This window comes from Narcine bancroftii, chromosome 3 (assembly GCF_036971445.1).
Source record: "Narcine bancroftii isolate sNarBan1 chromosome 3, sNarBan1.hap1, whole genome shotgun sequence".
Taxonomy (NCBI): Eukaryota; Metazoa; Chordata; class Chondrichthyes; order Torpediniformes; family Narcinidae; genus Narcine; species Narcine bancroftii.
Genome location: NC_091471.1, coordinates 333,380,738 through 333,404,474, shown reverse-complemented (window position 1 = coordinate 333,404,474; position 23,737 = coordinate 333,380,738). Strand labels below are relative to the sequence as shown.

Sequence of the window (23,737 nt, the reverse complement as noted above, 5' to 3'; positions counted from 1 at the left end):
GTCTGATCATAGCACTAAAGAGCAACCTCGTACCTGTTTGTCCTGCTTGCCTTTCCAGATTTACAATGTACCAGCCTGCAGTTGTGATGTCGGAGCTCCAGGGTGTTCACAATCCTGTGCCTACACCTCTGCTACTGGACTGGCATGGATGGCCACACTTCCTCAGGAAGGGGACAGGACACTGGGCAATGCGAATGAAATATCATGGGTTGAAGAGGCTGAACAAAGTTACAGAGTGTACCCTTCCTCCCCCTCCCCCTCCCCCTCCCCCTCCCCCCTCCCCCTCTTCCCCTATTACCATTCCCCTTCTCCCTTTCTTGCCCTCTCTTTCCCCCTTCTCTTACCCCCCTCTTTTCCCCTTCCCCCTCCCCATCTCTTCCCCCTCCCCCTCTCTTCCCCCTCCCCCTCTCTTCCCCCTCCCCCTCTCTTCCCCCTCCCCCTCTCTTCCCCCTCCCCCTCTCTTCCCCCTCCCCCTCTCTTCCCCCTCCCCCTCTCTTCCCCTCCCCCTCTCTTCCCCCTCCCCCTCTCTTCCCCCTCCCCCTCTCTTCCCCCTCCCCCTCTCTTCCCCCTCCCCCTCTCTTCCCCCTCCCCCTCTCTTCCCCCTCCCCCTCTCTTCCCCCTCCCCCTCTCTTCCCCCTCCCCCTCTCCCCTGGTTGAGCGAAACACTGTTTTGTCTGCTATATATGTACAGTCAGATAATGAACTGAAGTCCAGGATGATTATTTTGTTGCCATTGTGTTTTGCCTGTTCTGGTCGTCAACACAAGTAATGCAATGTTGTACTTGTGTGCAGGAAACAATGCCACAGAACTCAGAGAAGAGGAGGAAGGCACCTGGGCTCTCATCGAGTCACCACTGGTCACCAAGCACGGACTGGGTGAGTCAATGTGTACACCTGCAGCCAGTTGCACCTTAGGGCTGAGGCTAGTCTCCCACTCTCATATGGGGAGAGGGAAATGCTCATGTGCAAATGATTTCAGTAGGCAGTAGTTGCATGCCAACTACCATGTGGGCCTGATTGAGACAATGTGGGACCAGACTCTTGCACAGACTTGGTGCATAAATGTGAATGGGAGCAATGCTTGTAAGCACACACAGACACATCTGATTGCACAAGTGATCTTACCCATATACTCTTCCTTGCCTCCCTCCCCCTTTTTAAACCCTCCCGCTTCAGTCCACATAATTTCCCTGATCTTCTGTCCATCTCCCTGCTCCCTCCCACTGCACTTGCCTCCCTCCTGGCCAGGTACTCCATCTGGACTGGATGCTTTCCTTGGATTCACTCTCCTGAAGGCAGCCCACATGTTATCTTTGGATGACAGTAGAGGATCATCAGGGAACATGGGGGTGCACAATGGTTCTTCCTTGTTTTGGTGGTCAAATTGCACATAGAAGGCATTGAGTTAATCTGGGAGTAAAACTTTGCTGTCTCCTATGCACTGGATTTGTTGAAGCTTCCGGGTATCCTTCATTGTTTCCATTCTTGTCTGGAATCACCACTGCACCTGGGAGATGGTTTTCCACAGATCATATCTACACCTTTTGTAGTGCTCTTTAAATGCCTGATCTGGCTCTTAGTGGGTTCCAGATTTCATTATTTATCCAGGGCTTCAGGTTGTGGAAATCTCTGAATGATTATGTGGGGACACATTCATCCACAGCTGTTTTACTAAAGTCTGTAATGGCCCTAGTATAATCAATCCGATCCTCACCTGAGTTCTTGCACACCACCCAATCCACTGACACAAGGCAGTCCTAAAACCATTCTTCAGCCTCCTGGCAGTCCTGATCTCTGCTTTTTAGGCTCTGTCTATAAGCAGGTAGCAGAAGCACCGCAGGTGATCTGACTTGACAAAATATTGTATCTGGAAAGAAGGATAGGCTTTCCTTATCGTAGTGCAGCAGTGATGAAGTGCTGGCACCTGGAACAGCAGGTTACAAGCTGTTGGGAAATAAGCAGGGTTTTCTTGAGACAGGCCTCAGTAAAGTCACTGACTATTATTTGTAATGCGTCGGGGTCGGCCCGCTCTTGTTTACTGACTGCATCTTGAAGCTCAGCAAGTGCCTGTTTGTAATTGGCATCGGGAGGGATATAAACTTCGGTGAGAATCACTGATAAGAACTTATGGTCTGCATTTAATTGATATTTGCTCTAAATCAGTGGAGCCGGAGGTCGACATAAACCCAATATGCTCCAGCCAGTATTAATGTAAAAGTCCATGGTTCAGGACCCTCTTTCTCTACCAGAATCAGTCTTTGAATGGTGAAATCCTCTGGTCAGATCACTGCATCCAGAGTGTTCTCTGTTAGTCAGTCTTGGTGCATTTGTCACACCTGCATTTGATAGAGCAGCCTTGCACTGAGGTCATCAATGTTATCTTCCAACTATTGTACTTTCTTACTTTCTCCAGCAGTATATTTTGCGGGTGGGGGTGGGGGGAGGGGGAGGGGTGGACTCAGTCCTCTGTGCTTTGGATCCTGGTCCTCACACCATGTTTCCGGCCTTGGCTTTGGTGATGGCATTGCCCTTTAAGAGCTCTGTATTCCAGCCAATCTGTTCCAGACTCATCCGAAGCTCATTGTCAGGAGGAAACCTATGTGTTGCCAATTGCAGTGAAACTATGTCGGAAAGAGAATAGGTAGTAGAGATTTCTGTAGCCTGCAGTAAGTCGCTGGAGCCATTATTTTTCACAGAGGCTTTGAGCAAAGCCTTGAGTCTTTTCCTCTGCCTGCCTTGTAATCTTTTTCCTTGTTTAAACTAGGAAGACCATCTATCTGATGCACCAGGGCTGCTGGTCCTGGAGTGGATGTTAGATTGGGAGGACACTGCCATTGGTTCACTTGTCCTGCCCGCAGATGAGTACAACTTTGCAAAGACATATTGATGGTCTCCCTCCATCTTCTTGAGGTGTCATCCATGTGGAGTACACAGGATAGAAGCATACAAGAGTGCAAGGAGCACTGGGGCCTGGGGTCTGAGAATGTTATGCCAGATTTGAGGTCTTCCAATACCCGTTTTCCCAGTGCTGACAGTTGTCCAGCAGTGCCTTCCCTGAGAGGTGGCACCCAGGTATGGGGTGTGTGTGTGATGGTTCCCAGGACTTTGCTGTGAACCTTTATTGTGGAAGAGGAGACAATTTGGTAATGGGCCTCTGTTTGTGAATGTTGACTGCAGAACACACTCTCTCTTGCATTTCAATGAATGAGTTGATGACTTCAAGCTCAGCCTCCAAGTGCATCATCCATCACTGTAGTTTTGCCACCAATGCTGCTCTCATCTTGGTTCTGGGGACAAGGTGAGTTGAATAGCTTCCTTGTAGCTCCATTCCATCGTGAAGCTCATTAGAGCTTAAGTGTGCCATTGTGCAAAGAAAGGTTGCAAGGGATGTTGGGAAAATGACAGAGTCTTGGCTAATGCAAGTCTGCACTGAGTGAGTTTGGTTCAGATTGTAGCTTGTGTACCATCTTGGAGCAAATGTAAGATGGAGCCAAATTTGAGGAGGGAGCTGTATAGTCCCTCCTTATTGGTGGAGCCGAAAGCTTTCAATGCCTTCTCAATGTCCAGTGAGCCACATTTTCATTAAATGTCAAGTGGGGCTCCGGGACAAGCCTCCTTCTGTCTTCCCTTCCCTCAGCTACCCAAGGCCACTGAAACTATTTGGAACATACCTATTCCTTCAGGAACCAAGATTCAGAAAAGGGGAGAGTGCAGATGGTTTAGCTCCTATCTTTAACACCTTGTATTGAGATTGTAATAACCCATACTGCAACATTACTAACCTTCACATTTCCCATCTCCTATCTTGCCTATCGTCATGAAGTGCTTCAAGAGGCTCATCATGGGGCACATCAACCTCCTGCTGCCCCTGTCACTGGACCCCCCTGCAGTTCACATATAGATTCAACCGCTCTACGGACGATGCCATCACCACCACCCTTCATCTAGCCTAGCGGTTATCAACCTTTTTCTTTCCACTCACATACCATTTTAAGTATAGGTGCTCTGTGATTTTTTGTTTCCACTCACAGACCACTTTAAGTAATCCCTATGCCGTTGGTGGTCTAGTAAGGGATGGCTTAAGGTGGTATGTGAGTGGAAAGAAAAAATTTGAAAACCACAGTTTTAATCATCCCTAATTGACTGGTTATGTGCGCAGATTCATAACTCCAAAGGAAATGGGCCAATAACAATTTTTCTCAAGCAAAATATTTCAGTAACAATTGGGTCTGGAACAGTGGCTGTCAACCTTTCCTTCCCACTCACAGACCACCTTAAGCCATCCCTTACTAGACCACCAACGGCATAGGGATTACTTAAAGTGGTCTGTGAGTGGAAACAAAAAGGATGAGAACCACTGATCTAGCCCTCACCCACCTGGAAAATAAGGGCACGTATGTTCAAATGCTGTTTATTGACTTCAGTTTAGCATTCAACACCATCATACCCCAGAACCTGATAGGGAAGTTGAGCCTGCTGGGTCTAAACACCTTCCCCTGCAATTGGATTTTTGAATTCAGGGAGACCTCAAGAAAGTCAGATCAGAAACAGCACCTCCAAGACCATCACACTGAGCACTGGGCACCCCAAGACTGCATGCTGAGTCCACTGCTGTTCTCTCTGCTGACCCACGACTCTGCAGCTAAACACAGCTTGGACCACATCATCAAGTTCGCTGATGACACGACCATGGTGGGCCTTATTAGTAAGAATGACGAGTCAGCATACAGAGATGAAGTGCAGAGCCAAAAACCTGAACATTGATAAAATGAAAGGGATTGCTGTCGACTTCAGGAAGGCCCGGGGATCACTCTCCACTGACCAATGATTACTCTTCCATTGAGGTCATCAAGAATATCAAGTTCCTTGGAGTGCATTTGGTGGAGAATCTCACCTGGTCCCTTAACACCAGTTCCATAGCCAAGAAAGCCCAGCAGCACCACCACTTCCTGCAAAGGCTGAGGAAAGTTCATCTCCCACCCTTAATCCTCACTGCATTCTACAGAGGATGTATTGAGAGCATTTTCTTTGCATTAGCTTCTTGCTGTTGGACCTCTTCCTCTGGGCTAGTTATCTGTTGGGCTTCCTGTTGCTGTTTTTCTTTCTTATCACTCCCTTTCCCATTGCTTTCCTCTTCTTCCAGCTGAGAGCCCTGCTGTCAGGCATCTCTCAGCTAGTCGCGCTGTGTAAGTTCACTCCACAGTTGGGACCCTCTCCCGTCAGTGTTTTCCTTTTCCTTGGTTTGTGCACCTGTTTGGCTCGATGAGCCATATTTGCAGTCCCGCGGTCGGGAGGTTGCGACCCTGCGGGGTCTCCACTAACCTCGGGGAGCGGGCTCCTCTGTCCACGGCGGGTCCCTGCCTCTTCATGCAGGTAAGGCCTTCTCCTTTCTCTTCTGGCGTCTTTCCTTCTTTTTTTCCCGTTTTTGGTTTTTCCTTCTTAGGTGCCATTTTCTTTCTTTTCTCCACACCTTTATCTTTTATTTGTTGTGTTTTGTGTTTCTTGAGCTTTGCGTTTTTTTTCTCTTTCTTCTTTTCTGGAGAGGGCTGGTATTCTCCTACCGGCCACTTCTCCATCATGTGACTCCTCTATTGAGAGCATTCTGAGGAATTGCATCACCGTCTGTTTTGGAAGCTGTACCTCTTCGGACTGCAAGACCCTGCAGTGGACAGTGAAGTCAGCGGAAAAGATAATTGGGGCTCTCTCCTTACCATTACAGACATCTACAACATTCAATGCATGCGGAAAGCAATAAACATTTTGAAGAACTCTCCACACCCCTCATGTAAATTGTTCTCCCTTTTGCCATCTGGTAGGAGGTACCATAGCACTCGAGCCCTTGCATCCAGATTGGGCAACAGTTTCTTCCCCAAATCCATCAGGCTCCTGAATTCCCAAAACATATGTGGATAGCGTACAGGTACACGATACTTTATCCAGAACCCTTCGGGGACAGTGTGTTCCAAATTTCGGATTTTTCCAGATTTTGGAAAGCCCACCTGAATTGTGCTGTCGTATCCACCCCCACTCCCTTCCAGTTGCTTGGCCGTCTCCACCAAGCACCAGTCCCTGCGGCCGCCTCTCCCAAGCACCAGCCGCCTTTCTCCCCACTTACCGGATTTTGGAGCTTTCTGGATTTTAGATGTCCGGATAAAGGATCGTGTACCTGTACTGTGGACCTTTATTGTATATATTTTAATGTTTTAACTTCTATTTATGTAAATCTGCTCCATAGTCCTGGAGAAACACTATCTCATCTTTACCATGCAATGCATGGTATGAATGACATATAAAGGTGACTTGACTCCTTTACTTTTCTTGCATTCCAAAACTTTTCAAATCTGGAGGGGGGGTCTGAGGGACAGCACCTACCAATACTTGGATAGTCAGGACTTGATTGAAGGTAGTAGACAGGTCGTGTCTCACAAATCTGATCATTTTTTGAAGAGGTGACAGTGGATTGATGATGGCAGGGCAGTGGATGTTGTAAATTATGGACTTTAGCAACGCTTTTGATAAGGTCCCACATGGTAGGTTAGTCTGGAAGGTTAAATCACATGGGATCCAAGGGGAGCTGGCCTGTTAGATTAAAATCAAGCTTTGTGGAAAGAGGCAGAGAGAAATAGTGGAGGGATGTTTTCTGATTGGAGGCCTGTGTCCAGTGGTGCACCATAGAGGTCAATTCTGGGTCCATTGTTATTTGTCATCTCTGTTAATGATTTAGAAGGAAATGTAGTTAACATGGTTAGTAAATTTGCAGATGGCACTAAAATTGGTGAGGTAATACCTTATAAGCCTGACTATGACTGAGATTGTCTGATCTCGGAAGCTAAGCAGACTCAGGACTGGTCAGAACTTGGAGGAGAAACCACCTAGAAACACCAGATACTGTAGGTCTCTGTGAGGGGCACTGGACAAAGTGGCTACTCTCTGTCTGTTGTACATTAGACAAAAGTTAAAGAATTTCATGTATGTTGCATTCTAAATTTAGCATTATGTGACAATAATGGAACCTTTACCTTTAGTGAATAGTGAGGAAGGATAGCTAAATTTAGAACAGGATCTAGATTAGTTGGGAAGGTGGGCCAAGGAGTGGCGAATGGAATTTAACTCTGACAACTCTGAGGTGCTGCACTTTGGCAAGTCAAACCAGGACCGGACTTAGAGAATGAATGATAGCGGCCTGCAGCATGTTTTAGAACTGAGAGACCTTTGAGTACAGGTGCATAGTAGCAATTCAGGTGGACGAGGTGGTGATAAAGGTTTGACCTCATGATTGATCTGTGCAAGGCATTAATGAGACCACATTTGGAGTATTATGTACTGTTCTGGTTGCACAGCCACAGGCAGGACATCCATAAAGTGGAAGGGGAGCAGAGGAGATTCACCAGGATGTTGCCGGGACAGAAAGCTTTGAGTTACAGCACGAGATTCGATGGGTTGGGTCTTTATTCTTGTTATCCCAGGTCCATACCACCCCTCTGACCCAGAAACTTGCTTGCTTTAGTGAAGTTCTCTCTCATTCTTCCAAACTGTCAGTCAGACTCCAGCCATTGTTGCACCTGGTCTAAAACACTTTTATCCTTCTTGTAATTTTCCGGGTGTAGCCTCATCAAAGTTTGTTTTTATTCTTTTTGAACCTTGCAATAAAGATTAATTTACAGCTTGTTTTCTAGTTGCCTGCTTTTATCTGCTCATTAAATTTCAACAATCCATGTACCGACGCACCATAAACTTCTGCACAACATTGATTAACTAATTATTAAAGAACGATTGTAATTCTTGGGGTCCTGTTATCTTTTAAATAATCCACAGTGCACTCTCTTCAAAGCCAGGAAAAGCTGCCTGTAGAGCAGTCCCAGCACCGCTTCTGGAAGGCTCGACAGGATTTGATTAGTTGCAGCATGACCTTTGACACTTTGCAATTATTCACATGATACCACAATCAGTATCATGTTGTCCTATTCAGTAAGGTTCTTCAGCCCATGATATAAACCTACTCAACAATCTAAACCTTCCCTACTTAACACTCATATCCCTCTTATGTTTTTTTCTGCATCCATTTGCCTGCCTAAGAGTCTTTTGAATGTCCCAATTGTACCACCACCCTTGGCAATGCATTCCAGGCACCCACTACTCTGTGTTAATATGGAGGAAAAAAAACTTGTCCCTTGAGTCTCCCTAAACTTTCCTTTTCTCACCTTGAATGGTATTTGCTACTGTTGCCCTGTCCACCGTATCTATGTCTCTCATAATTCTATAGACCTCTATGAAGTCACTTCTCATAACTCTAAAGAGAAAAGCCCAAGCTCTCTTAACCTTCTCCAATCCAGGTAACATCTTAGTAAATCTCCTCTGCTTCCTCTCCAAAGCTTCCACATCCTTCCTGTAAAGAGGTGACCAGAATTGGACATAATATTCCAGATGTGGTCTAACCAGATTCTTATACAGCCACCACATTATTTCGCAGCACTTGAACTCAATCCCCCAACTGATGAAGGCCAACATTTACCTTAAGCCTTCTTAACTACACGATCCACCTCCGTGGCAACCTTGAGGGATCTATGGATTTGGACCCCAAGGTCTCACTGTTCTTACACACTGTAAAGGATCTTGCCATTCACCACGTACTCTACTTTCAAGTTCAACTTTCTAAAGTGCATCGCTTCACACATCCAGATTGAGCTCCATCTGCCACTTCTCTGCCCAATTCTGCATCCTGGCTATATCCTTTTGTAACTTGCGACAACATTCTACATTATCCACAACACCTCCAGCCTTCATGTCATCTGCAAACTTACTGACCCATCCTTTCACTTCTTCAACTAGTTTATTTCTAAAAATCACAAAGAGCACGGGTCCCAGAACAGATCCCAGCGGATCTTTACTAGTCACTGGCCTCCAGGCAGAGGACGTTCCATCTCCTATTACCCTCTGCTTTCTACATGCAAGTCAATTCTGAATCGACACAGCCAAGATTTCATGGATCCAATGCTTCATGGCTTTATGAATGAGTCTACCATGGTGGACCTTGTCAAATGCCACATCTACCGCCCTATAATTTATTTTGTCACTTCCTCAAATAACACAAAGATTGGAAATGTAGTGTTCACTGATGAATACTTTCAAAGCTTGCAGAGTGATCTGGACCAGCTTGAAAAATGGGCTGCAAAATGGTAGATGGAATTAAATGTAGATGAATGTGAGGTGTTGTACTTGGAAAGGACAAACCAAGGTAGGACACATATCTGTAAATACTAGGGCACAGGGCAATGTGTTATCACAGGTAGGGTCATAAAACAGAGCTTTTGGCACATTGGCCTTCGCAAATCAAAGTAGAGGAATTGAGACATTGTGGTGAAATTGTTTAAGGCCTTGGTGAGGCCCAATTTAGATTAGTGCAGAGTTTGGGTCACCTAACTACAGGATATCAATAGGACTGAAAGTGTGCAGAGATTTACAAGGATATTGCTGGGACTTGAAGAGCTGAGTTACAAGGAAAGGTTGAACAGGTTAAAACTTTATTCCTGTAGCATAGAAGAATGAGAGGAGAGGAAATTTATGAAGGGTGTAGATAGAGTAAATGCAAACAGAATTTTTCCATTGCGGTTATGGATTAAGGATGAAAGGGAAAAGAGAATAAATAGTATATACAGTATCTGTAACTTCACATAGAGCATGGTATGAGCTACCAGTTGAATTGGTAAAGATGACTCAATTTTTACAATTTAAAAAAATTCGGACAGGTACATGGATGGGATGGGTATGGAAGGATATGGTCTGGGTGCGGGTCAATAGGACTAGGCAGAATAATAGCAGCATGGACAAGAAAGGCCTGTTTCTGTAGTGTTCTACGGTTCTAAAAACTAAACTAGGCTCATGAGGCATGACCTCCCTCTCACAAGGCCATGTTACTATCTCTGAGAAGACTATGCTTCTCTAAATGCTTGTAAGTCCTGTCACGAAGAATCCTTCAATAGTTTGTTGACCACTGATGTAAGACTTGCTGGTTTATAATTCCCAGGATTCCCAATTACTTTTTTTAGACAAAGGAACTACAATTAAACCCTTTACCATTTTGTCTACTCCTATCCTTGGCCATAGCTATGCTAAAGGTCAGGGAATTGTGGACACTGTTACCGAAATGCTCCCCCACTGAGAGGTCTGTCACCTGACCAGCTTCATTACCCTAGGAGGTAACAAACCATCCAGATGTCTATTTCATGTCCATAGAATGTCCTGTCTGCTCCTCTAACTATTGAATCCCTCCTCTTCTGAGCCTCAGCAGCAGGATCAATGCCAGAGATCTGATCTCTGCGGCTTTGTCCTGGTAGGTCGTTTCCCCCAACGGTATCCAAAGTGATATACTTATTATTTGATGGGAATGGCCGCAGGGGAACCTGCATTACCTGCCTGCTTGCTTTTGGTTTCGCTTTCCTGACAGTCATCAAGTTAGCTACCTCCTTCAGCTTCAGTGTGACTCCCTCCCTGAAGCTCTCATCTACAGTGCCCTCCATAAGATTTTTTTTCTTTATTTGTCCCTATGTTCCCCAGTTTTAAATTTGTAATCAAACAAGTCACATGTAATTAAAGTGCCCATTCCAGATTTTATTCAAGGCTATTTGTGTACATTTTGGTTTGACCATGTAGAAATTACAGCACTTTTTATACATAGCCCCCTCATTGCAGGTCACCATAATGTTTGGGACATTTGGCTTCACCAGTGTTTGTGATCACTAGGGCATGTTTAGTTGTTCTATTGGTGCAGGTATCAGAGAGCTAGGTTTGCTTTGAGGCTTTTGTTCATCTTTTGAGTCTGTAGTTGCCATTTTTCAAGATGAGGACCAGAGTTGTGCCAACGAAAGTCAAAGAAGCCATTATGAGGCTGAAAAACAAGAATAAAACGATAAGAGACATCACTCAAACCGTAGGATTACCAAAATCAACAGTTTGGAACATCATTAAGAAGAAAGACCATACTGTTGAGACAGAAGAATTCTGCAGGTTCTTTTAAATATTTCTTGGCAAGCTATAATCTGGTCATCCTGTTTCTGTGGCTAACTAGTGCTTTGCATCTTGCAGTGTAGCCTCTGTATTTCTGTTCATGAAGTCTTCTGTGGACAGTCGTCATTGATACATCTACACCTGCCTCCTGAAGAGTGTTTCTGATCTGTCAAAGATATGTTTTGGGATTTTTCTTCATGAAAATGAGAGTTCTTCTGTCGTAAGGAATGGAGATCTTCCTTGGAGTACGAGCTGCTTTGTGATTACTGAGTTCACCAGTTCACTCTTTTTTCTTAATGATGTTCCATATTGTTGATTTAGTTAATCCTAAGGTTTGGATGATGTTTTATTCTTGTTTTTCATCCTCTTAATGGCTTCTTGGACTTTCACAACTCTGGTCCTCATGTTGAAAAATGGCAACTTGGGTCTCCAAAGTTGATCAAAGGTTTAGAAGCAAACTCAGCTCTCTTCTACCTACACCAATTAAACATACTGGAGGACACGCAAATACCTGTGAAGCCAGATGTCCCAAACTATAGGTGCCTTGAAATGAGGGGACTATGTATAAAAAGTTCAGTCATTTTTACATGGTCAAACCAAAATGTGCACAAATACCCTTGAATAAAATCTGGAATGGGCTCTTTAAATATATGTGAATTGTTTGATTAACAATGTAAACCTGTGGAGCACAAAGGAAAAAAGTGGCTTTGCCCCAAATATTATGGAGGGCACTGTATGGAATCCTCATTCTCCCATGTGAGCTGAAGGTCATCGAGCTGCAGCCCCAGTTCCCCAACACAGTCTGTAAGGAGCTGCATTTTGTTTTGGATTAATTCCAAGATATTTTAGTGAAATAACTCCATTGTCTCCTGCTGCACCTACTGTAACTTCTGATGTTTAACCATAACTAATTCTGTCCTTTGTGGATTACCTAACCTTTGCGTACATTGAAATGTTTGCCACAGTTTTACTGCTTAACGATGTATTTCTGGTCAAATGCTTCTGCATGCTCTCCTGGCAATGGCCCTTATGTTTGTTCTCCAACAGATGTGGATATTTTACATTTCCTTATCTAAATCATCTCTCAGTAATTGTGGTCCCAACATTGATCCTGCAGTGAAGCAATCGATTACATCCTGCCCTTTACCTCTGATTGCTGCTCTGCCAATTTCCCTTCATTTTTCAAGAGCATCATGAGAGGAGCATGAGTCGTCCTTAACTTGCTCTGCTGTTCAACAGATCTTCATCCTGAAAATCCAGTTCCTATCTTGAGTCAACGTGTTCTGCAAGGGAAGAGCACAGCAAACTCTGACAATTATTCCTTGCAGGAGATCTTATCAAATGCCTTTTGAAATTCCACGTTAATAATATAGCCTTGCAGGAGTAAAAAAATATAACTGATTGTGTAAATATTTAATTCCATTTACTAACTCCTGAGCAAGTGAAGATCTCCGTGCCTGCATTAGCAGCACCCGGATGACACTCACGCACTGGGAGATAAGTGGCATGTAATGTGCCAGATAATGACCTGCTCCCCTGCATCAGGAGACATGGCAGATGGAGTTTAACATGGACAAGTGTGAGGTGCTGAAGGTTTTGTTTGCGCTTGCAGTTTGTGGCTGGATTTAATGTGCTGTTTAGGAGGTAATGTGCTTTGTTAATAATTGACTGTTTTTATATGTGACTTGGGTCCTTTGTGATGTCTTTGACAGTTGTATAGGCCAATCCGTGAGAAAACAGAATGTGCATGGGCAGTGAAGGGCATTTGATGTATCAGGCAATCTGATCCTCTCCAGGACTGTGGTATAGCTGCATGTTGCCTACACCATGGAAGAGCTGGATCCCATGTTAGTGAAGTGATCAGGGGTCAGACAGAGACTGCAGCGTCCACTCCCACAGCCAGTAGTTGCAAAGAATGGAGCTAACAGCACAGGAAAGTCACTCTGAGCCACAGGAGGCTCTTTAAAATCACTCTTCAGTTGGTATCAGCTCACACCATCCTCCATTCTTTTCAATTTGCAGGCATCAAATCTACTTCCTCAATCCCTGCCAGTACATTCCAGATCAGAACAAATTTCTCCATAAATAAAATCTTCTCATCTACCTCTGGTTCTTCTCTCACTTATGGACCATAAAACCATACAGCACAGGAACAGGCCCTTTGGCCCATCCTTGCGACTGTGATGCCAAATTAAACTAATCCCATCCGCCTGCACATGGTCAATGCATCTCCATTCACTGCCTGTTCAAACATTTGTCAAAACATCACAAGTTGATGGGGTGGTTAAGAAGGCATATGGTGTGCCTTCATTAGTCAGGAGATTGCGTTCAACACCTGTGAGAAACTTGCAGCTCTATAAAACTCTTGTAGACCACACTTGGAGCATTACATTCATTTCTGGTATCCTCATTACAGGAAGGATGCTTCAAAGAGGGTGCAGAGATTTATCAGGACTTCACATTCTAATCTCACCCCCTCAGAATGAAACATAGAAACATAGAAAATAGGTGTAGGAGTAGGCATTTGGCCCTTCAAGCCTACACCGCCATTCATTATGATCATGGCTGATCAGTACCCGGTTCCTGCCTTCTCCACATACCCCCTAATCCCCTTGGCCACAAGGGCCAAATCTAACCTACATTTAAATATTGACAGGGAACCGGCCTCAACTACTTCCTGTGGCAAAGAATTCCATGCATTTATCACTCTCTGAGAATAAATTTTTCCTCATCTCAGTCCTAAAAAAATTCCCCCTTATCCTTAAACTATAGCCCCTGGTTCTGGTTTTTCCCAGCATTGGAAACAATCTTCCTGCATCTAGTCTGTCTAAAGCCTTAAGAATTTTATGTTTCTATAAGATCCCCCCTCAATCTTCTAAATTCCAGAGAATACAAGCCTAGTCTATCCAACCTTTCTTCATATGCGAGCCCCTCCATCCCTGGTATCAGCCTAGTGAACCTTCTCTGCACCCCCTCCAAGGCAAGGATATCCTTCCTCAGATAAGGCCGCCAAAACTGCCCACAGTACTCCAGGTGTGGTCTCACCAAGGCCCTGTACAGCTGCAGCAGGATCTCCCTACTCCTGGACTCAAATCCTCTCGCTATGAACACCAACATACCATTTGCCCTCACCGCCCATTGCACCTGCCCGCCCACTTTCAATGACTGATGCACAGCAACACCCAAGTCTCGCTGCATCTCCCCTTTTCCTAAACAGATACCATTTAGATAATAGTCCTCTTTCCTGTTCTGACCTTCAAAGTGGATAACCTCGCATTTATCCACATTAAACTGCATCTGCCACGTCCTGGCCCACTCGCCTAACTTGTCCAAATCACTCTGCACTCTCCTAGCATCCTCCACACAGCTAACCCTGCCACCCAACTTTGTATCGTCTGCAAATTTCGAGATACTGCTATCTATTCCCACATCTAAGTCGTTGATATATATCATAAACAACTGCGGCCCCAGCACTGATCCCTGCGTTATCCCACTAGTCACTGGCTGCCATTCTGAAAAGAACCCATTTATTCCTACTCTTTGCTTCCTGTCCCTCAACCAATTCTCTATCCACCTTAATACCACACCTCCTATACCGTGCTCTTTAAGTTTATACGCTAGTCTTCTGTGCAGAACCTTATCAAACGCCTTACTAAAGTCCAGATATACCACATCCACTGGTTTTCCCCTATCCACTCTACTGGTTACATCCTCAAAAAACTCTATTAGATTCGTCAAACATGATTTCCCCTTCACAAAACCATACTGACTCTGCGATGATACCACTACTTTCCAAATGTACCGCAATTGCATCTTTAGTAACCGATTCTCGTACCTTCCCTACTACCGATGTCAGGCTAACTGGTCTGTAGTTTCCTGATTTCTCTCTCCCTCCCTTCTTAAAGAGTGGGGTTACGTTGACCACCCTCCAATCCTCAGGAACTGATCCAGTATCCAAAGACGTTTGAAACATTATCGGGTGGTCATCACCCCCACCCCAATGGACTGTTAACAGCCATATCTCAATGGAGTAGACACGGGGGGCCCTGCCCACACCCTCATGCTTTAGTAGGGTTCGGGGGCTTCCAGGCCCACATGCCACTATTATCCATAAGAGCCTTTTTAACCATTCGTTGTATTTCATCACTGGTAACTGGAGCAAGAGATGCTGGCTCGATAGGAGCAGCAGTGGGAGCAGAAGGCACAGTTGGGCCAGGAAGACTCAACAGCTGGGGAAGATGTTCCCCTGCCTTCCTCTTATAAAGGGCATAAAGGACTGCAGTAGGTTTCCCATCAATATCACTTTTAGGTACGCCTAACTTTAACAAGGTTAGAAAAAGGTCCTTTCTTGTCGGTCCGTTATTAGCAGCAGGCCCTCTCTTTTCATCCTGCTTGTCTGATTTAACCTGGGTTGTACGTGAGTGGATTTTACCTCCCAATAATTCTCGAAGCCCAGATAAGGCGTGCACTGCCGCAGACACAGGGTGCCAAATTAGCGGACTAGTTACGGACAGAACCAGTCCCCGTGTAGTGAGTTGGGCGGAACAAACCAATCTGGTATGCATTCCAGCCGTGAATATCTCTTTGTCAGGGCTCCCCCCATGTACCCACAGCCTCAAATGCCCTGCATACAAGGCAGAGGCCAGGGCCTGTTGATGAATTACTGCTATACCCTCCTGTGGGGTGCCCCAATTGTTCTGTAAATGTAAATCCCAATCTACTGGTGATGGGTATACTCGTAGCAGGGCATCCCCTAGAGTAGTAAGTAAGTAATCCACCTCTCTCCCTCTACCCCGCAGCTCAGCAGTGACCCGGATATCAGTAGTCAATGTTCCTAATCCCAACAATTCCTCAGGGGATAAATATACATTACCCCCTCCTTGCTCCCAAACACGCAGGAGCCAGGCTGCCAGAGTTTCTCTTGCCTTTTGCCTGTATCGATCTCCAATTGCAGCCACTTCTTTTATAGAGAAGTCACGTATCATTGACTGATCTTGACCTCTGCTCCCATTTTGGCCCACAGGGTTCTTTGCCCAGTGGACGGGACAAGGCCTAGGCCATTGAGGGGGTGGGCCATTGAGCATAAGCAGGGGTTCGAGTATTTTCCCCTGGGTCCTCTTGGGAGATCGGGGTATCTATCCCTTCAATCTCTTCCCTTACATCATCTCCCCTTTCGTCTGTTTGGGAAGTCTGCTGCCTTATGGGGCGGGCGTGAACAGCAGGTGGAGAGGGTAGTATGTTAGGCACATGCTGAGGTGTATCTGCATTATTACCATGGTCATCATTCCAGATATTCCCGTCCCATTCATCAATTACATCAGGATTGTCGCCATTCCTTATCATGGCACGAATACGATGTGGATTGGGTTCTACTCCATGCCTTTCTTTATCTGCACAGAGCTGCTGCCGGAGTTTAATATTACGGCAGATCGTTTGGACATGCTTATCCTCCCATTCTTTGGCTCAGTCCTGACTGGTGCAAACAATCTCACTCATCATGGAACAGCGATGTCGCAGGGCTTCTACCTCCTCCTCTAGTTGCTCTCTCTTACGTTGAGATTCTACTTCTTGCTGAACTGATTCTGCTTCATGCTGAACAGAGTGGCGTAAGGCTGTGGCCAGCAGCCAAAAACCGTCCTTCAGCGTCCCCTTTTTAACAGGAAATTTACTTTCTCGAAGGAGAGTGGCAACCCGCTCTCCCAGAGGCGCACTTGATGGATCTAACTTCTCATCCCAACTGAGGGGTGGTCCCAACAAAGACAGGGTATTGGCCAACATGCTAAACCCATCGTCTTTGGAACTCCATCCCAGAATCAAGAACTGCTCAGGGCTCACCTCCTTCTTTCGGCGAAACATCTTGAGACCAATCCTGCTCAACTACGCCAATTGTCCTGGGTAAACTTATACCTCTCATTTTGTTCGTTTTAGATTGGTCACAGTGTTTGAGCTACCGAAAGAAAATAGACACACACACACACCGAGAGCAGTTCAGTTTATACAAGTCTTTATTACTAAACCTAAAGCTGAATTCACACTACAATATGCAAGCCCTTCCCAATTATACTTATCAATGCCTAGACTGGTCCCAACTGCCAAAGCGAAGCGAGGACTGCACACTTGTAGTAGGTTGTCTGGGCGCCGGTAGCAGCTTCTCCACCTCCCCGGACCGGGACGTCGGTTTGGAATCTTGAAGTTCTTCATCTTGCTGAGAGATGTTGCCACCTCTTGGAGAGTCTCAAACTTCAGCAGTGGGACCATGGCTTATATTACCCAAAAGTTGTTTACTTCAGATCTTATCTCTTTGAACAAATGATTTAATTATCTTCAAGGTCTCCTGACAGTCTGCGACCAACAAAAGACAACTGCATCTCTTGACTTCATGGTGGAAATTGGATAACGTCTACTGATTCATATGCATCCCTGGGCCCCATAGTGGAATTTAGATTATGTCTTCTTCTTTTTTTTTTTTTAATAGTTTTTTATTTTTCACACCATAAATCACAATAGCCATGATATACACTTTTGCTTTTCCACACATTTACAGTGACTTTTTCTCCCTCCCCCCTCCCTCCTCCCAAGCCACCCCCCCCCCTCATACATTTTAGGTATACAATCTAGGTTGCATTAATTCAGTTAGACAATGTTGTCATTCAACAAAAATACACCAGAAATTCTACTGAGTCCATTCTTTTCTTTTCTTCTCCTTCCATCAACTTAGGTAATGTTTGTTCCCGGTAGGTTTTCGCTATTGTATTTAATGTAAGGCTCCCATACTTGTTCGAATATTTCAATATTATTTCTTAAACTATATGTTATTTTTTCTAATGGAATACATTTATTCATTTCTATATACCATTGTTGTATTTTCAAATTATCTTCCAATTTCCAGGTTGACATAATACATTTTTTTGCTACGGCTAGGGCTATCTTGACAAATCTTTTTTGTGCATCTTCCAAGTCAATTCCAAATTCTTTATTTTTTATGTTACTTAGGAGAAAGATCTCTGGATTCTTTGGTATATTGTTTTCTGTTATTTTATTTAATATCTGATTGAGATCATCCCAAAATTTTTCTACTCTCTCACATGTCCAGATTGCATGAATTGTTGTTCCCCTTTCTTTTTTACATCGAAAACATCTATCAGATACTGTTGGGTCCCATTTATTTAACTTTTGCGGTGTAATGTATAGTCTGTGTAACCAATTATATTGTATCATACGCAGCCTCGTATTTATTGTATTTCTCATCGTTCCAGAGCATAACTTCTCCCATGTTTCCTTTTTTATCTTTATATTTAAATCTTGTTCCCATTTTTGTTTAGTTTTACCATTTGTTTCCTCATTTTCCTTTTCTTGCAGTTTAATATACATATTTTTTATAAATCTTTTGATTAACATTGTATCTGTAATCACATATTCAAGGTTACTTCCCTCTGGTAAACTCAAGTTGCTTCCTAATTTATCTTTCAAGTAGGATCTCAGTTGGTAATATGCCAGCGCTGTATCTCCAGTTATATTGTACTTATCTCTCATTTGTTCAAAGGATAAGAATCTACTTCCTGAAAAACAATTTTCTATTCTTTTAATCCCTTTTTTTTCCCATTTTCTAAAGGCAAGGTTGTCTATTGTAAAAGGGAGTAGCTTATTTTGCGTCAATATTAGTTTTGGTATTTGGTAATTTATTTTATTTCTTTCTACATGAATCTTCTTCCATATATTGAGGAGATGGTGTAATACTGGAGAAGTTCTATGTTGTACCAATTTTTCGTCCCATTTATATAATATGTGTTCAGGTATCTTTTCCCCTATTTTATCTAATTCTAGTCTCGTCCAGTCTGGTTTTTCCCTTGTTTGATAAAAATCTGATAGGTACCTTAATTGTGCGGCTCTATAATAATTTTTGATGTTTGGCAATTGTAAGCCTCCTTGTTTATACCATTCTGTTAATTTATCTAGTGCTATCCTCGGTTTCCCCCCTCTCCATAAAAATCTCCTTATTATTTTCTTTAACTCTTTGAAGAATTTTTCTGTCAGTTGTATTGGCAATGCCTGAAATAAGTATAGTATCCTTGGAAAAATGTTCATTTTAATACAGTTTATCCTTCCTATCAGTGTTAGTGGTAGCTCTTTCCAATGCTCTAAATCGTCCTGTAATTTTTTCATTAGTGGATTGTAATTGAGTTTATATAATTGGCCTAGATTTTTGTTTATTTGCACACCTAGGTATCTTATTGCCTGCGTTTGCCATCTGAATGGGGATTCCTCCTTAAATTTTGAGAAATCCGCGTTATTCATAGGCATTGCTTCACTTTTATTTACGTTTATCTTGTATCCCGACACTTCTCCATATTCCTTCAATTTCTTATATAGTTCTTTTATTGATAGTTCTGGTTCTGTTAAGTACACTATCACATCATCCGCAAACAGACTGATTTTATATTCCCTGTCTTTTATTTTTATTCCTTTTATATTATTATCTATTCTTATCGATTCTGCTAGTGGTTCTATAGCTAGCGCAAACAATAATGGTGATAGTGGACATCCCTGCCGCGTTGACCTGCTTAAGTTAAATTGCTTTGATACATGTCCATTTACTGTCACTTTCGCTAACGGTCCCTTATATAATGCTTTAATCCAATTAATATACTTCTCCGGTAAACTGAATTTTTGCAATACTTTGAACAAGTAATTCCATTCTACTCTGTCGAAGGCCTTCTCTGCGTCTAAAGCAACTGCTACTGCCGGTGCTTTATTTCCTTCTACTGCATGAATTAAGTTAATAAATTTACAAATATTGTCTGTTGTGCGTCTTTTTTTGATAAATCCAGTTTGGTCTAAATTTACCATTTTCGGTACCTGTTCTGCTAATCTGTTCGCTAATAGTTTAGCTATTATCTTATAATCTGTGTTTAGCAGAGATATTGGTCTATATGACGCTGGTGAGAGTGGATCTTTCCCTTGTTTTAGTATCACTGTAATTATTGCTGTTTTACATGAATCTGGTAAGTTTTGTGTCTCATCAATCTGGTTGATTACATCCAGGAGGGGCGGTATTATTAGGTCTTTAAATGTTTTGTAGAATTCTATTGGGAGTCCATCCTCTCCTGGTGTCTTATTATTTGGTAAATTTTTTATTATCTCTTGTATTTCTACTGTTCCAAATGGTTCTGTTAATTTATTTTGTTCCTCTATTTGTAGTTTTGGTAGTTCAATTTTAGTCAAAAATTCATCTATTTTCCCTTCTTTCCCTTCGTTTTCGGTTCGGTATAATTGTTCATAGAATTCTCTGAAGTTTTCCTTAATTTCTTTTGGATTATATGTAATTTGTTTGTCTTTTTTCCTTGTTGCCAATACCATTTTCTTAGTTTGCTCTGTCTTAAGCTGCCATGCTAGGATTTTGTGTGTTTTTTCCCCTAGTTCATAATATTTCTGTTTTGTCTTCATTATATTCTTCTCCACCTTATATGTTTGTAATGTTTCATATTTTATTTTTTTATCCGCCAATTCTCTTCTTTTGGTTGTATCTTCCTTTATTGCTAATTTTTTTTCTATGTTTATTATTTCCCTTTCCAACTGCTCTGTTTCCTGATTATAGTCCTTCTTCATCTTGGTTGCATAACTTATTATTTGCCCTCTAATGAATGCTTTCATTGCGTCCCATAGTATAAACTTATCTTCCACTGATTCCGTATTTACTTCAAAATACATTTTTAATTGTTTTTCAATAAATTCTCTAAAATCCTGTCTTTTAAGTAGCATGGGGTTTAATCTCCATCTATACATTCTTGGAGGGATGTCCTCTAGCTCTATTGCCAATAACAGGGGTGAGTGGTCCGATAATAGTCTAGCTTTATATTCCGTTTTCCTAACTCTCCCTTGAATGTGGGCTGATAACAGGAATAGGTCTATCCTTGAGTATGTTTTATGTCTAGTCGAGTAGTATGAGTATTCCTTTTCTTTTGGGTTTTGTTTCCTCCATATGTCCACAAGTTTCATTTCTTGCATTGATTTAATTATAAATTTGGTTACTTTGTTCTTCCTGTTAATTTTTTTCCCCGTTTTATCCATATTTGGATCCAAATTCAGATTGAAATCCCCTCCTATTAGTATGTTCCCTTGTGTATTAGCTACCTTCAAAAAGATATCTTGCATAAACTTTTGATCTTCTTCGTTAGGTGAATATATATTAAGTAGATTCCAAAGCTCTGAATATATCTGACATTTTATCATAACATATCTCCCTGCTGGATCTATTATTTCCTCTTCTATTTTAAATGGCACATTTTTGCTAATTAATATAGCCACTCCTCTTGCTTTTGAATTATACGATGCTGCTGTTACATGTCCTACCCAATCTCTCTTTAATTTCTTGTGCTCCAATTCAGTTAAGTGTGTTTCTTGGACAAATGCTATATCTATTTTTTCCTTTTTCAGTAAATTTAGTAGTTTCTTCCTTTTAATTTGGTTATGTATTCCATTAATATTTAGAGTCATATAGTTCAGCGTAGCCATTTTATATTTTGTTTATCTTCTCTTTCCGTTTTTCCATCATTACCTTTCCTCCTTTTCCATTTCTGTTTTCTTATTTTCAACTCTTTACCAGACAACATTCCTACAACGTCCAACATTTTCCTTATTCTCCTATTTCTATCTTCTTTATCCCCAATCTCCCCTTCCCCTCCTGAGTTGCCCTTTATCCCTTGTCGGACAACCACATCTCCCCTCTCCATTTGGATTTGCGAATCCACTCGCAAGCGTCAACTGATTTTGCAGTGACCGCTCTTTTCCCCCACCCAGCCCCCCCCAGAAAAGATTTCGCTTTTTATATGTCACAAAGGTCACTCTTTTAATTCCCTCTTTATTCTCTCTATTCCATTACCTTCCCTTATTAATTCTTGTCTATACTCTCTATGTTTTCCTCTAATTACAGATACTTTCACATATGCCCATTGTCTCTATTCACTCTTATACCTCTTTACCCGCATACATATCAATCGTGGTCATTTTTACCCTCCTTACCCGTCTTCATTCCCTCAGTCTATTTTTGTCTTTACCCACATACATATCAATCGTGATGATTTTTGCTCTCATTACCCGTCTTCATCCCTCAGTCTATTTTTGTAATTGTTCTGCAAATTTTCGTGCTTCTTCTGGATCCGAGAATAGTCTGTTTTGTTGTCCTGGAATAAATATTTTCAATACCGCAGGATGCTTCAGTGTAAATTTATATCCTTTCTTCCATAAAATCGCTTTTGCTGCATTGAACTCTTTTCTCTTCTTTAGGAGTTGAAAGCTTATATCTGGATAAATGAAGATTTTTTGCCCTTTATACTCCAGTGGTTTGTTGCCCTCTCTTACTTTTTCCATTGTCTTCTCCAGTACCTTTTCTCTTGTAGTATATCTTAGGAATTTTACTACAATAGATCTTGGTTTTTGTTGTGGTTGTGGTTTAGGGGCCAATGCTCTATGTGCCCTTTCTATTTCCATTTCTTGCTGTAGTTCTGGACATCCTAGGGCCTTAGGGATCCATTCTTTTATAAACTCCCTCATATTCTTGCCTTCTACATCCTCCTTAAGGCCCACTATCTTTATGTTATTTCTTCTGTTATAATTTTCCATTATATCTATTTTTTGGGCTAGTAATTCTTGTGTCTCTTTAGTTTTTTTATTAGATTCCTCCAATTTCTTTTTTAAGTCTTCTACCTCCATTTCTGCTGCTATTGCCCGTTCTTCCATCTTGTCCATTTTTTTCCCCATTTCTGTTAAGGTCATATCCATTTTATTTATTTTCTTTTCTGTGTTGTTTATTCTTCTTCTTAAATCATTGAATTCCTGTGTTTGCCATTCTTTAAATGACTCCATGTATCCTCTAACAAGAGCAAGTATATCCTTTACCTTGCCTTTCCCTTTATCTATTTCACTGTATTCTTCCTCTTCTTCTTCCTCTAGGTTGACCATCTGTTGTTTCTTTGCTGCCCTTTCCTCCTCTTCTTTCTTGTTTCCATTGTCTTCTGTGGTCTCTTCTTGCTGCAGGTGTTCTGCAGCTGTCGTTGCCGGCTGTGGAGATCGACTCCCCAGCTGGTCCCCCCTCCCGTCGGTGTGTTTTTTTTCATGCGCGGTTGCGCACTTTTACTCGGCTCTGTGAGCCATTGTTGTAGTTCTCTTTCTACCGACCTGAGGTAGTGGGGTCCTCTCTCCACAGCGGGCCTCTTCGGACAGGTAAGGCCTTCACCTTTTTCCTCCGTTGTCTTCTCTTCCTCTCTTCTTTCCGTTGATTTTGATTTTTCTCCTTTTGTCTCCATCTTCTTTCCACCTTTATACTCACTTTTCTTTAACTTGTATTTCTGTGCCTTTGTATTTTCTCTTGTTTTTCCCGACTTTTCTGGAGAGGGCTGGAGTTCACCGTCCGGCCACTACTCCATCATGTGACTCCTCCTAGATTATGTCTTCTGATGCAACTGCATCCCTTCTGAAGCTGGTCTAAATCCTCCATTACAATCACCAACACATCCACTATTTCCTGGGCTACTTCCTTCAGCACTCTCGGATGCAGACTATCTGGCCCTGGCGATTTATCCGCCTTTAATCCCTGCAATTTAACTAATACAACTTCTTGACTTATTTCCTTTAGTCCCTCCGTCACAATAGATCCCCGATCCTCAATAATTTCCTGTAGATTAGTTATGTCTTCCTTGGTGAAGACAGAACTAAAATAATCATTCAAATAGTTCCC

General features: G+C 42.7%; 2 protein-coding genes across 2 annotated transcripts in view; both read left to right on the top strand.

The window, feature by feature from the left end:
- atp5pd (ATP synthase peripheral stalk subunit d) overlaps positions 1–23,737 on the top strand; it is a 414,254-nt gene that overhangs the window by 87,404 nt on the left and 303,113 nt on the right. The window lies entirely within an intron of this gene.
- Positions 1–23,737, top strand: part of LOC138756892 (protein HID1-like) — a 124,255-nt gene that overhangs the window by 89,328 nt on the left and 11,190 nt on the right. The window contains exon 10 of the mRNA XM_069923284.1: positions 793–876. Within this exon, the coding sequence (XP_069779385.1) occupies positions 793–876 (84 nt within the window). The remainder of the gene's footprint in view (positions 1–792; positions 877–23,737) is intronic.